We start from the raw sequence: 15,603 nt of genomic DNA, 5'->3' as shown, positions 1-15,603 counted from the left end.
TGAGTAACCATCTCACTGAAATCCCACCTTCATTAACCTTTCTGTTAATTGCCTCCCTGCGATAAAAAAGACACAAGCTGCCGAAAAGGGCAAAGCAATAATTTTGGAAGCGATTCAGGCGCGATTATAGCATAGCCTTGTATGATTTAAGTTTCTATGTTCTCTATGAGGTAATATAATTTTCTGGTTTGCTAATTTCCATATCATGCACCCAACTCTCCGAGTGGTTTGTAACATCCCCATGGAAACAGGCATCACCAAAATCACATGTTGGGAAGGGGGGCATCCTTGATTGAACATATTCTCAGCTGTTGTTCCTGCACAGTGCATATCTGCAGTATTGATCGCAGCCAAAGAGAGTTTTGGAAAGCATCTGATCGATGAATCTGCAGACCAACAGGCAATATTTTTATGGGTATGTAAACCAACATGCATCCATCCTTCGTTTTGTTTCTACAGCAGGTGCGTAGTGGCTCATTCTTATCTTAGTTCTGCTGCCAGGATCACAACGAGCAAGCCGTAATTAACAGCGTAATTATGGAGTCACCACCTCTCGACGCTGGTCCCATCTGGACGCAAGGCATGGTGATTTCCCAGGAATAAAGGATGGGGGACCGATCCACAGCAGTCTGCCTTTTTGAGGCAGCAGGCTGTCAAGCAAATGGAGAAATGCCGTAAGACCTTAAATAGTCACACTAACATCGCAGGCTCACGTCCGTGTTGAACAAGACACAACTCTACTGAATAGCGTGAGCGTCAATAGTGCCAAGCTAACCCTGACATTCAGTGGCCATGGTGGACAGCAGGAAGAGGATCAGCCAAAGTCTTTGCCACTAAATGGCTAATTGTTCTGCTAATTATCTGTTTAACTCTGAGATAAAACCTTAGCCTGCCTGTAAAGCTGACTGAACACAAATAGCCTATTATCCCTAGCTGGGCTTGGGCCCATATAACTGCCGCCACAGCTACATCTACAAAGGATCCCCTCAGAAACTTGCTTGTTCCTCTGCGCTCCTGTATGACATATAAAAAGTACATATCGGTATCATTAGTGATATAGAGCAGGCTGTTATTGTACAACAGCAAATCAGAGAACTCATCGAAATGCACAGCATACCTTGTGGAATCGTGTGTATTAGCTGATCATTCTGACAACCAGCTGTATCAGATCTATCTAATTTAATTTTATCTTCATTAAAATAATTATTGCAGCCAGCTGTACCGCAATAACAACTGAAGAAATTTGTGAATTTATTCCAGGTTACCCCATCCTTGTTCCCTATTGAAACAAGCTCCACCCACATAATTCTACAATTGTATTTCTAAGTTTTATTATAATTCTATAATTCTAACTCCTACTTCCCCTAGTAGATATGGTCTACCAGGTACTCCAAGGAACCTGGCAGGCACCAGGACTAACAAAGCGAGGGATCGGGCAGGAATGTTCCTGCTATTTGAGACTTTACTGCCTCTAGCCATTCTCTTCCTGCTGCTCAACGGCGGCGCGTCCGACAGAAACCTGCCGAGCGGCATACATGGTGACTCAGCACGGTTTCTCTTAACTCCAAGAACCTTTCTTCTGATTCCCCGTGGCGCTGGGGAGAAAGGATCTTCTCGATGACCCCTTGATACAGGTCTGGCGTGAGTGGGCAGCATCCAGCCTGCATACCGCCCACACACTTCCCCACCAAGGACCCCCACCCGAAAGGCTCTCTCTTGCGGGGTGACCTCGCAGGATCACTCCGCCTGCTCCAATCCCACGCTCACCGTACGCTAAAAGGCTTCTAGGCAGGCAGATGGCAACCATGCAGCAGTCTGGCTGATCCAGCCAACCTCCGAGAAAAAGAGGCGCGTATCACCGGGGCCTCGTCTAGCAAACAACCACTCGGTCCTATATCTGAATGATTCATCTAGAGCAGATCCAGGCCCCAAGCCTGATTATCCTGGAAGTATTTCAGAATATGTTTTAATCAGCGCTTAATTGACACCTAGAACACCCGGTGAGGCGATTCACTTTCCAATTTATCACATCAGCAACACGGCAGAATGGAACGCAAATCAATATTCCTGGCGTTCTGCTTGGAGAACGTCGGAAAAAAAGGGGTCCTCTTTGCTTTGAAAGCATTCGGAATGGCAGTGCTTTTTTTGGGGGGGGGGGTCGGCTCCAGGCTGAAACAAAAAAAAAAACCCAGAAAACTCAATCTCCTTTAATTGCCACATTCATTTTTCACAGGTCGCTTCAAGCCTGGCTTTCGGAGAGCTGAGCGGTTTCCAGACAACTGGAAGAATAGGGTGACGAGATCGCTTAACGTCACGGCACTGCTGAAGAGGGCAGCGTCTCCCCCCTCGTTTACTTTTAAGACGGTAGCGATAAAAACGCTCAGTCTATTAAGGCGGCTATTCTGTATGATGGGTCAGGCAGGAGGCGTGTAGTCATGCTAATTGGTCTTGTGATATAAGGTCATTCCCATCAGGGGTTCATGTATTACGGACATGACTCAACAAGAAGGGCCCCCACTTTCGATCCAGTCATACTAATAGGATTAAAGGGGCTTCTGTGCCAATCTAAGGTCTAGTTTAGGGGTTAGTGGTAACACTGCAGTCCTCATTATTGTCAGGACGAGAGTAACATCAGAGCAAAGTGTTCATTTTCGCTTGTTTTCAGTATTTCTCTGTTCCAACCAAAGGATGTTTCCATCGGAGCACCAGGGGCGATGAAAGCTCCACTGTTTTTGTACTACCCATCCGGTGGGGGGTGGGGGAGGGGGCAGGAAACCATAAGAGGCCATTGGTCAACCCCCCCCTCCCTCGTGGATGGAAAAACAAATAAAGTAAATAACCAGTATATGTATGAAAAAAACAAATGTGGTCCAGATAGCTGAGGCAGTTAGGACAGGTATCTTTATTGATTCGAGCAGGTTCTTCTTGTCTGGCATGTTCTGTTGACCCCCATGTGCATAGGGTGGAGGTGTACAACCCCCCCTGCAACTTCCCTGCTGTGCAATCCTAAGACCGTGGCCTTTACTGAAGGTCTCTGCAGGTCGGTGGCTTCAGTAGAGCCTGTTGGGGTGGATCACAAGGAGCTTGGGCTGACTGGGCTTTGAGGAGCAGTAATCTTGCTAAGCTAGTGAACATTCAAGCCCAGGGTGAACGGAAGACTGTAGCTTAGTGAACACTAGGCTAATTCCTCTCCGTATGATCAAACCCCCACCCCCTATATATAATGGCCCCTTCTCTTTTCTGCTGACACGGACCTCGGGGCAGCGTGTGTCCGTCTGCTCTCTGGTCAGCTCTCCAGGTTTCTCTCAGCTTGCAGTCATGGAATGGTGAAGGGGCGGTGATCCACTAGAGACTGGGGAACACCTAAATGATCAAAGAAACCCAGTTTAGCCCCCCCAAAATTCCCAAAGGCACAATACTCCAGTAGGACACTAGGGGCACTGTGTGGGATAAGCTCATATTGACAAATAGGAAACGTCGCTCTGCTGGTCTTGCTGCCCATCTGTACTTCTTCCATATCCGTCAGACTAGAAGCCATCTGTGAGCACAATGACACCTGCTCGCCGCAATCCTCAGCTGTTTAAGGCAGCCTTTGTTAAAATGCAACAAATCAGCGCTTAACTGGGAAACGTTTTTGCAGGAGCTGACAGCCAAACATTTTTACAGAGTTCGCTGCAGAGGCATTAGCGTCTATCTCCTGCCTGTATCTATTTTGGAAGAGCGGCAATGACTGGGAGAGCAAGAAAAAGAAGAAAATTGATTTATCTATTAAATAATCGCTCTGTGAGGCACAAAGGGTGGAAAGATGTGCTGGAAGGCGGCCAGTGGGGGCGCTACCTCTGCTGAACAATGGTATGGAGCGGGACATGATGCTTTTGATTCAGAAGTAATTGTCTTTCCACCTACTGACATTTACTTGCTTAAAGAGGCTTATCTTTCCCGGTATGCAGTATACTTGTAGCAAAGGAAAGTAGCAGCACTTTCAAGGGTCTTTTGTTAATTCTGTGTTTTATGTTTTCCCAGGATGCATTGCAACCAGGGCCTGTCAATCCTATAGGTGACAGAGGCAGCTCCAAAATGTTGACTTGCCAGTCAGTTTCACTTTGCCTCAGATAGGGGGCGCCGGTGGTAATTCTGACATAGGCTAGGATCGAAAGTGACTGTAAGACTGTCAGTGCTGGGTCATTTGTGGAGAACCCACGTTTCACAAACTTCCGAGGGACCCAGCGCTGGTGCCAGAGGGCTGCAGCCTGGGCAAGTTCTGTAGCTGTTGTTAATCAAATAAGACCCTCAAAGCTGAAAGGCCCAATTCGTTCAAAGAAATAATTATTTCAGTCAGGTACTTTATACTCGGGCAGAATGAACCAAAAGAAATCTAAATGTACACTGATTGACCGGGACTGAGGATTTGTGTCTTTTGCCTTTTGATGAACAGATAACGATTTCGCAAAAATCTCTCCTGTTAAAATGAATAATAGCATTCATCTAATTTAGCCAGTACATTTTTGATAAGTCAAAGAATTCGTCATTTTAATCGTTCCTCAGTCCCAGCCAAACCAGGTAGGCTGACAGCTGTAGCAATATGTTTTATGTTGGACTTGGCACAAGTCAACCACCTAGCTTATCTGAGGTAGCCGAACACGTAGGTAGAGACTATGTATCATACAAAACGAAGAACATATAAAAAGTACATATCGGTATCATTAGTGCTATAGAGCAGGCTGTCATTGTACAACGGCAAATCAGCAAACTCATCTAAATGCACAGCATACCTTGTGGAAACGTATATATTAGCTGGTCATTCTGACAAGGAGCTGTATCAGATCTGTCTAATTTAATTTTATCTTCATAATATTCATAATTGCAACCAGCTATATTGCAATAACAACTGAAGAATTCTGCCAATTTATTCCAGGTTACCCAGGAATCCTTGTCGCCTATTGAAACAAACTCCATCCACAGAATTCTACAAACTAAGGCCATTATTTGGTTTCCCCACCCATTCAGTTGACCGTCATGGGCATATTAGAGTTTAATGGGGTTTAATGAGACCGTGTGTTGGCCAACAGTTGCATAGAATGCATTTGTCACTCATGAAAAGGCTAATTAGGTCCTTAATTCTCTCTCTTTATAGATGGCACAGGCTAATTGATGGGTATAATAGCAGATAGCTCTTCTCATTTCCCACTTTGAACTGGACTGTTTATTTTTTCAGTGTACAAAAATAGCTTTACCAGTCCGTGAGAAACCATTGACTGAGATAATTTGCACAACTGTCTGCACTCATATATGATAAGGCTTCCCCATGTCAAAATGTCTGGTAGGGCATTTTGGGTGGTTTGTTTTACTTTGTGTGACTTCAAAGGAGTACATCCATCCATCCATTCATCCATCCATCCATCCATCCATCCATCCATCCATCCATTCATTCATTCATCCATCCATCCATCCATCCATCTTCTAACTGCTAATCCTGGTCACTGTCACAGGGAGCCTGGACTCTATTCCCACCAGCACAGGGGCACAAGGCTGGGGAGACCATGAACCGGATGTCAGTTCATCACGCCCAGAAACATAGATTAACATGCTATTGTTTATAGATGCCTGGCAATCGAACTCCTTGTCTTTGGTATTCCATCCATCCATAACCTGCACCTGCTTGTCCTATTCAAAAAGCTACAGGCACAAAGCTGGTATTAAACCAGGATGGGCAACCAACCCATTGCAGGGCACACTCACACACCTATGGGCAACTCTAGCACACTTCAGTAATGTTTCTGACTGTGGGGGGAAACCACAGTACCCAGAGGGAACCCCCCCCCCCCAACAACACCTGGAAAACATGCAAACCCCACAGACATGGAAACATGTCAGAGATCCGAACCCTGAGATGTGAGGTAAACGTGCCAACCACCAGCCCCCACACTGCTCCTGTCTTTATGCTTATTAAGATCAATTAGCAGAGAGATACAGAATCATCGACAGCATTTTTACTTTCTATTCTGTTTTTAATATGAAAATAATATTTTTCCTCCTTTGGTGAGTCTTTGCGGTGGTGGCAGCAAAGTCCACCCCCACTGGTCAGAGTTGGAGCTAGAAATCGATTTTCTGGTTTGTGAAGAAGACCGACATCAAATTCATGCGGAAATTCAGGGCCTGAGATCTCTGCTCATCCTCCACGACTGTCTGCCTTGTAAAGGGTTTGGTAGGAATATCAGATTTTCAGGCTGAAGCATCTGCCACCACAAACTGCACACTGCAGGGGAACGCTGTGATTATGGGATGGTGGCCATTGCGGGGAGTTACTTAATTTACAAAGTACTTGCTAGGCAACAAGAACATCTCCAAAAGTGGAGCAATAGACTTCTTCCCTCTACTGTAGGAAGGGCAATAGTTTTTGAGCCAAGTGCCTGCAGCTGTTTCTGTAAATACTTATGAACACCTTTGAATATATCATCCAGAAATAAATGATTTAACACCAAAGACTGGAGAACACATTGGGGAAATGAGAGCGTTCAATTAATTCACACTCTGCGGACAATGGTTGCAGAACATAACGGAAGGCGAGAGCTTGAACAGTGGTTGAGCTTTTAATTACTATGTTAAAAAGAAACACCGCGAGCACTGCACGACACACCGCGCGACTGTGCACTTTGATCCCATCGGCAGCACTCGGGATCCGGATGAGGCGCGGCGCTGACCGAATATGACAAAGGTTTTTCTCCGCCGACTGGGGGCTGCAGCGGCCGCTGCCACAAGCCTCCGCCTCTTGGTGCGCGAACACGATCCCTGTCCCTTCCCCCCTCCGCCATCCCCAGCCTCTTCTCCACGCCTCCCCCCATGCATGACCCTGGCTCCGTACGCCTGTCCCAGTGAAGCTCCGCTCCTTCATGCAAGTAACTTCAAAACTTTGCCTAAAGGAAGAGGGAGAAAAAAAACAAAAAGCGATCAAAAAGGGGGATCTGAGGGCTTTATTTCTTCGTCCAACCCTCACTGTAGGCCTGCGGTGGGGTGGACCCGGAGCAGGCCGAAACTTAAGGATGTGGATCTGCTATCTCCTGCTGAGTTCGGGATCGTTATCCAGCTTTGTCGGTAGGTCTGGAAACCTGGCTTCTCCTTCGCCGCTTTTCCAAGGGACGCGCTTACAAAGCAGCTGCTTCAGTTGTTGCCGATTGAACATATAAACGTGTTATTTATTTACACTAATGACTGAAAACACCGGCAGCGACTCTTTGTCCGGATTATGGAACATCTGAGATGTATATCATTCGTGTTGTGACTCCTGCTTGCTTTCTGTTTTTCTTTGATCTAAAGTTTAATAGACACTTTTTTAGATATAGATCGATGTGTAACTGTTGGTGTTTAGTGTGCAAAAGTCTCGTGATGATGTGCAACAGACAATTGGCAAACATAAACCAGGCATTAGTTCCCGTGTTTGAAATGTGCTTTGCGAGGGGACGTGGAAAGGAGCGGAGATGATCGGTGGGTGTGTGTTTGTGTGTGTGGGGAGGGGGGGGATCGTTGACAGGGCAGGGGTGGTGACAAGTCAATCTGTCCCGTAGCCTTGCCTGTAAGTCGGGGGCCTTGGATAGGTTGAAGACATATTTTTTAGCGCTGACGCGAAGAGTGAGAAGGACAGACTTGGGTTGCCTGTATTTATTTATTGAATAAGATTTTATGTCAGCTCTTACATTTGCGCAATTTACAAGTTTAGATGCACGCTATGTTTAAACAGAGTAAGTTGACACGTCTGTGAATGCATTTTACATTTTTGTTTTGCATTGCATTTATTAACACTAATTTGTAGAGAAACTATGATGTAGGGTTGTTGAACTGGTGAATAATTAAGGCGGATTTCTGGGCGAAAATGGCAACTGAGAGGTTGTGTGGGGGTGTCATATATATGTATATATTATTTTTTATTTTATTTAACTTTTTTTTGGTTACGTATGGTTAAGGTTAAGACTGGGTAGGGGTTAAGGGTTTACGTTTGTTTTGGATATTGAGGGGGATGAGGTATCCACCCATTTAGCGGGAGATGTGATTATGGGGGGGGGGGGCGTGTTGTATTGGACAGTTTTGATTATTGGGGGGTTACAACCCATGGGTGGTATTAGAGTTTTTAACCTAGAAATGAATGAAGATTCCCCATATAGATATGAATACAAACGTGTGTGTTTGTGCCTGCAATGGAATGAGTGTGTTGCTTTTCCTGGCATCCAAACGGTGATCGTAACACGCCCCCCCATACACACACACACCCAGCCATTGCTTTGAGGTATGGTTGAGTATTTAGATGACAGGTTGATAGTTTTACGTTAACATTGACTAAGTGTGCATCGACTCTCACGTGCTATAGTCACGCGACTGTCACACATCGTTCGCAAATTCAGCAACCGACAGCCTGTATTTATTAAAACGGGCGTGCGCGTTTCTCTTTCCGCACAGGCAAATTTATGTGTTGTCCGTCATCATTGTACCACATTCGGCAAATCCTTCCCTTATCTGTAATAATCAGAACTGTAATGAAGCTCCCGTTAAACATGTAGTATTCCGTAATCCAGATAAGTCTGTCGTTTATCAGCGTGGGAATCAGTGATGGGATTTGATGGCTGGGGGGAATGTTGTCCGGTGCCAGTTACGTGACACATACACACTTTTAATAGTTGTTGCGCATCAATAATATTCGTTTCTGAGCCTGATTGAAGATAAGGAGACTAAGTAGTCCGAATAATTTCACACTGACGACAGGTAGCCGTGATGTGCAGGGCCTCTGTTTGTCTGGCTCTGCTGTTTCCGAGAGTGTGACCAAAATATTAAGCGATTTAAAGTGCAAAATTCAAATTATAGAAGTTTTGCATTAACAACGTTCCCGGCATACACTGAGCTGAATGAAACAGACTGAGGGTGCATTTCTTAGTACAACAGCACGTGCTTGATACTGATAATAACTGCATGTCTGTTATTTTAAATCAGATGAGTATGACAGAGACTCAGATTTGGCTGTGTGTTTTTATTCACTGTGCACAGGGGCAGCTGGTAGCGGGGGCCTTGCTAGGGCTTTTATACAAAATGTTTTTACCCCCCCTCCCCAGTTAAATGAATATTAGTTAGTTAAGTACTGTAAAGTATAGGCCCCCTTTACACACCTATCATGTACATCAGCGGTGCTTGGATCAGTGGTTGGTGTTCCTAGGTACAAAAGAGGGATAGGAGGTGCCAAGCTCTCATCATCATTTGGTCAGGCCAAGGGGGGGGGGGGGGGGGAGTGCCAGGGTATTTTTGTCTGTGGGTGCCGGGAGTTTATCACTCAAAACAGCACGGCAAAGTCAGATTTGCACTGCGCTCTCATTTCCAAAGTTATGGCTGTGCAATTATTATGCTTTTTGTAGCCAGTTATAAATCTTTATGGATCCTTTTCCCGCTCAATAAGATATCTGTAATCCTCTCTCCTGAGGAGTTATCTCTCTGCACAGGTATGCTGGCCGCCAGGCAGCCGTGAGTCTCCATTCTGGTATCTGAATTATCACCGCTGGTCTCTTAGGTCAGGGTTTCCCAACCCGGTCCTTGGGGACCCACAGACGGCTCAGGTTTTTGCTTCCCCCAGCTCCCTGCCAGAAAGTCAAAATTTTTTCCCTACCAGGAAATACGAAAGAGCATAAACGTGGGGTGTCTGTGGATCCCTGAGGACTAGATTGGAAATACCTTAGCTAGGCACATGCCACATTTCCATGGGAAATGCTCAAACTGGTGCCCGTCCTCCCAAAAAGGCCAGCCTGAGATGGTATTAGACATCAGCTGACAGATGAAACAAATGCATTGATCAGATTATAAAGGATGGGAGGAGGACTGTGGCAAGCTGTTCACGTCATGCAGAGGCGGTCTGATCCAGTGCGGTCCGGTCAAGCCAAGCCCATTTAATCCAAACAAGGTGTGGTTTCCGGGAGGCAAAACATATGTAACAGCACACTGCCCACCAGGGATTCTCAGCATCCTTACTGGAGTAATACGACTGCATTTTTAACTAGAACGTTTCAGCAGCCCTCTATTTCAGAAATAAGAGTGGCCTTCAAAGTGATTAAATATTGACTGATTGAAGGCAGCTGTCCTCCCGGCGCAACCCGCTGGACGCCCATGACTTTATTGAACTGCTCTAAGCTTCTCTGTAATTACAGTCATGGTGCTGCCCAGCATGCAAGCTGTAGTCTGCACTGGACCTGCTCTGTCTTTGAGGGTCTGCACCTGGACTGCCTTGTCCTTGGGAGTCTGCACCTGGACTGCCCTGTCCTTGGGGGTCTGCACCTGGACTGCCCTGTCCTTGGGAGTCTGCACCTGGACTGCCTTGTCCTTGGGGGTCTGCACCTGGACTGCCCTGTCCTTGGGGGTCTGCACCTGGACTGCCCTGTCCTTGGGAGTCTGCACCTGGACTGCCCTGTCCTTGGGAGTCTGTACTGGGATGTTCCTGTCCTCTGGGGTCTGCAATGGAACTGTCCTGGACCTGGTAGCCTGCACTGGTACTGTCCTGTGTTCCATGGTCTGTGCTGCCTTGTTGGTCTGCACTGAGGACTATTCCAGGCCTGGTGACTTGCACTGGGACTCTTCAGGGCCTGGTGGTCTGCACTGGGATTGTCTCCATCCTGGTGGTCTGCACCGGGACAGCCCTGTACCTATTGGTCTGCACCGGGACAACCCTGTACCTATTGGTCTGCACCGGGACAGCCCTGTACCTATTGGTATGTACTAGGGCTGTCACTTTTTAATCAATATTCCAACATTTGTTCAAACATAGTGTGAAAAATTCACATTCAAACTATAATTAACCCATGCGAAATATAGTGTCACCATAGCTTATAAGCGCATTAGAACCTATCATTTAGGTTTATGCTTATTAGTTCATTAATTCTGTCAATACAGTCACTATTAGTAACGTAAAACTGTTGCAGGCTGGTAATAAAATACTGAAAACAATGATTATGTGTTGTGTTTATTTGAGGGGGCGTCTTAGATATTCAAATATATTTGAATGATTAGTGTGACATTTAGTTTGCTCTGGGACAGCCCTGTGCCTATTGGTCTGCTCTGGGACAGCCCTGTGCCTATTGGTCTGCTCTGGGACAGCCCTGTGCCTATTGGTCTGCTCTGGGACAGCCCTGTGCCTATTGGTCTGCTCTGGGACAGCCCTGTGCCTATTTGTCTGCTCTGGGGCAGTTCTCTGCCTATTGGTCTGTTCTGGGACAATGCTGTGCCAGTTGGTCTGTTCTGGGACAATGCTGTGCCTATTGGTCTGCTCTGGGGCAGCCCTCTGCCTATTGGTCTGCTCTGGGGCAGCCCTCTGCCTATTGGTCTGCTCTGGGGCAGTCCTCTGCCTATTGGTCTGCTCTGGGACAGCGCTGTGCCTATTGGTCTGCTCTGGGGCAGTCCTCTGCCTGTTGGTCTGTTCTGGGGCAGTCCTCTGCCTATTTGTCTGCTCTGGGGCAGTTCTCTGCCTATTGGTCTGTTCTGGGACAATGCTGTGCCAGTTGGTCTGTTCTGGGACAATGCTGTGCCTATTGGTCTGCTCTGGGGCAGTCCTCTGCCTATTGGTCTGCTCTGGGGCAGCCCTCTGCCTATTGGTCTGCTCTGGGGCAGTCCTCTGCCTATTGGTCTGCTCTGGGGCAGTCCTCTGCCTATTGGTCTGCTCTGGGACAGCGCTGTGCCTATTGGTCTGCTCTGGGGCAGTCCTCTGCCTGTTGGTCTGTTCTGGGGCAGTCCTCTGCCTGTTGGTCTGTTCTGGGGCAGTCCTCTGCCTTTTGGTCTGTTCTGGGACAATGCTGTGCCAGTTGGTCTGTTCTGGGACAATGCTGTGCCTATTGGTCTGCTCTGGGGCAGTCCTCTGCCTATTGGTCTGCTCTGGGACAGCGCTGTGCCTATTGGTCTGCTTTGGGGCAGTCCTCTGCCTATTGGTCTGCTCTGGGACAGTGCTGTGCCTATTGGTCTGCTTTGGGGCAGTCCTCTGCCTATTGGTCTGTTCTGGGACAGTGCTGTGCCTATTGGTCTGCTTTGGGGCAGTCCTCTGCTTATTGGTCTGCTCTGGGACAGTGCTGTGCCTATTGGTCTGCTTTGGGGCAGTCCTCTGCTTATTGGTCTGCTCTGGGACAGTGCTGTGCCTATTGGTCTGTTCTGGGGCAGTCCTCTACCCTTTGGTCTGTTCTGGGACAGCGCTGTGCCTATTGGTCTGCTCTGGGGCAGTCCTCTGCCTATTGGTCTGCTCTGGGACAGTGCTGTGCCTATTGGTCTGCTTTGGGGCAGTCCTCTGCCTATTGGTCTGCTCTGGGACAGCGCTGTGCCTATTGGTCTGTTCTGGGGCAGTCCTCTACCCTTTGGTCTGTTCTGGGACAGCGCTGTGCCTGTTGGTCTACACCAGCACCGTCCTGGGAATGGTAGCTTAATAATCTTCTTCACTAGTGGGCATCTTTCATAAAATAGTTTTTGTTGACATTAGCGGAGGCATGTGTCCAGAGGGCCATCTTTGTTCAACCCCCCCCCCCCCCCTTCCTCTCATCCTTGATTCCTGGTTTTGCGAATGTAAATGAACCCCTCCTACCCCCCCCCCCCCCTTCCTCTGAGGGGTGATGGCCAGGACAGCCAGGTTCCTGGTGACTGCAGTAATGCTAAAACCATTTTCAGAATCACATGTTCGACGGGGGGTTGGAGAGGGGGCAGCGTTGCTGGAACTCACAATGCAGAGGTGTTTCTCAGAACCTGCGCTCCTGCCCACCAGACCAGAGATTGGTCACGTCGTCCACGCAAGCAGCCCTGTGCACTGTGGGACACATCAGGGCTTTCCAAGCGAGAATTTAGTTTGTTAAAAGAACGTTAAATATTTTATTATTTGAGCACTTTAGTTTTATGTTTATTTTAAGTTCTCTGAGTGCTGTGGGGGAAACACTGGAAGGCCATCTCTCTGCCCACTGAGGATGCGTGTCCTCCGCTTTCGTGAGCTAAATATACAGCCCCCTCCCCAGTAAGAGTATATATACAAATCACTGTAGCACTGCTGCTAGTTCCCTTGGGGGGGGGGCAATGTGAAAAAGAAACAATTAGAAATTACATTAGATATAAATGACACTTTATTTGACTCTAAGTAGATTTGGGATTTTGCCCCATTCTTTAGTAATGAATTAATGATAGGATGTTGCTTCAATAATGTCTGTAGGGATGTTACTTTCACAAAGATCCACTGTCTTCAGCAGCTGATTACCGCCCACTGTAGATGCAGATTTATATGTAGATATAGATCTTCCAGAAGATCCAGGTCTGGAAGCAGTGGCTCTTTGTGTACGATCTAGCTGCGTTCACAAAATGACAGGCCCAAACAGCAGTACGGATTATGCAGTTGCTTGCTGAAAGGCAGTTTATTAACAGCTCGGCTAATTACTTGCGCTTCAGATAATAACCCGGCAGTAATGCTTGTAAAAATAAAATGAAAGGAAAAAAGACATGCGGATGCAAGCAGATCTTCTAGTCTTGCTTGGAGACAGACACGACTTGCACCCTTGGGATTCTGCTGAACTCGCAGGTCAGAAACGACCCCAGTGACCTAAAATGCCCTGGGGGTGTTTATAAAATATACAGTGCATTTTGCTTTGTGCTTGTTTTGTTTGATTCGCTTAGAGGAACATTAGGAAGGTTTATGGAAATTAAAGCAGTATAGCGACAGGGATTTCTCAGAAAAGATTTTATATTTGTATTTTTAATTATGGTTTTCTCTCCTAGTCTCTTATTCTCTTCAGGCCTCACATTGATCTTCTGTTATCCCTCGATTTGTTTATTGAAATGGAAAAACCTAAATGTATATATGCCTCAAAAGCAGCACCCGAATCTTAATCATCCCATCATCCAATTATGCGTCAATGGAAAATTGTTGTTGCCACACAGTTGATAGATGACAATAATTTGCTGGCAGCAGTGCCCCCGGTAAAGCCGGCCTTGCCGAAGATCTTATGTCTGAGATTTACCCGGTATCCCAGTGTGGAGCGGATCCCCGGCATCACACCTCTCCCGGGGAGGCAGGTCCATTGGCCTCCGGCACCAGAATTCCCTGTGAAATTACACCTTTAGCAGAGGAGATAAAGCAGCAGTTCAGAGGCTTGGACAGACCTGCCCCCCCCCACCTATCTGTTTTCAGTGAGAGTTTGCAGTATGTTTAACTCTGAGTTTTATTGCAGCTACAGTTCTAGCTGTATTCCTGTATTGTTTGTTGAGGTGAGAGCTGTAGTCTCATGTTTGAGCAGAACTTTAAAGATAGTAGCTACCAAGAGTAAATCTCTGTTGTCTTGAGTAGTATTTTGTTTATGTCTGGAGTTTGGAAAGGCATGACCATCACTCATCAATCAGCCGGTTCTCGTTCGTCCAGAGGGGTGATTTCCTGAGAGATGCTGGTCACTTTCTGTTTTTTTTCCTCTCTCTTCTTGTGGCTCAGGGGACAGGAATAAGCCACGCCCATCCTGAGCTCACAGACCCAAGGCTCTGTGATGCTGGGAGAGAGGTGACTGAATCAGACCTACATCCCATGCTTGGGTGGTGATGCTCGAGGCAGGACCTGGCTCTCTCTGCCCACTCCTCTCTCCCTTGTCCTGTTCAGTCATCCTCTTCGCGAGCCTGGTCTCTCTGGCTCCTGTCCCTGCCCACACCTCGCTCTTCAAAGAGCACTTTGCTGTCCTCCATGATATTCAAATTGCACCATAATTCCTTTAATGAGTCCTGTCGACTGAGGATCCAAGAGTCCCGCTCGTTAAGATTCATCTCCCTGGCATTTCGGCACCTGAGTGCTAGGTAACAGAGTCTCTCCTGGTAGGCCAGATGGAAATTGGGGAGGATGGATGGCTGGTCTCATTAATTAGACGGGCTGTACTGGGCTCTGTTATCCGGTTCTCGTACTGGCAGCACTGTCAGGCATTGTAATTGGGTTAGCCTCTGTGCCCTGCTAATGAGAATCTGCAAACTGGAGTCTTAGGAAAAGTTATGGACCAGGCTGCTCATGCTAATGGCTCAGAACTTCCAGTGCAGTCGTGGTTGGGAGCGTGACTCAGGCGCAGTGCACGTCCCCAGTGTTCCGGCGTCCATTCCACGGGTTCCACGGGCTTCATAGTAAATAAGCTCAGACGTTCCGGCTTTGTGACCCTGTGTCGCATGGCCGCATGCAGGATCGATGGCTAGACGGCCAGGTGGTTGCAGGGGCGTATTCCTGGCACCTGCAAAGCATGTGTGCAGTATGAGCTGCGCGCACGCTCCTGCTCCGAGAGAAATGCCCAAGCCGGCAGGTTTAATTAATCACACTCGCTGATGAGTTGCGGGAGTTTCACTGCAGTTTATATACGTTTCCCCCGTGCTGAAGGAGATGAATGGATGCAGCGTGAGCTTAGATTTTCTGCGCTGCCTCCCTCTTGTAATGCTTGGCCCTTTGTGTTGCGCGGGATTGAGGCCAGGCTCATCATGACTCCCCGTCACTCTCGCAGACACTCTGGCATCAAAAGGAAATCACAGCCACCCTCAGCGGCGCCAGTGCGGCCCGTCTAAAGCTTTAGGGTTAATGAAAATGCACCAGTCTCGCAGCCAGCAGAA

The 15,603-nt window shown here is 47.4% G+C and overlaps 1 protein-coding gene across 1 annotated transcript in view; it reads left to right on the top strand.

Moving 5' to 3' along the window:
* Positions 1-6,717: 6,717 nt before the first annotated feature.
* ldlrad3 (low density lipoprotein receptor class A domain containing 3) overlaps positions 6,718-15,603 on the top strand; it is a 48,109-nt gene continuing 39,223 nt past the window's right edge. The window contains 1 exon segment of the mRNA XM_049005178.1: positions 6,718-7,092. Within this exon segment, the coding sequence (XP_048861135.1) occupies positions 6,891-7,092 (202 nt within the window). The 5' untranslated portion in view covers positions 6,718-6,890.

Source organism: Brienomyrus brachyistius, unplaced genomic scaffold (genome assembly GCF_023856365.1).
Source record: "Brienomyrus brachyistius isolate T26 unplaced genomic scaffold, BBRACH_0.4 scaffold154, whole genome shotgun sequence".
Classification (NCBI taxonomy): Eukaryota; Metazoa; Chordata; class Actinopteri; order Osteoglossiformes; family Mormyridae; genus Brienomyrus; species Brienomyrus brachyistius.
The sequence above is the reverse complement of the archived record's forward strand: the minus strand, read 5'-3'. Positions and strand labels throughout refer to the sequence as shown.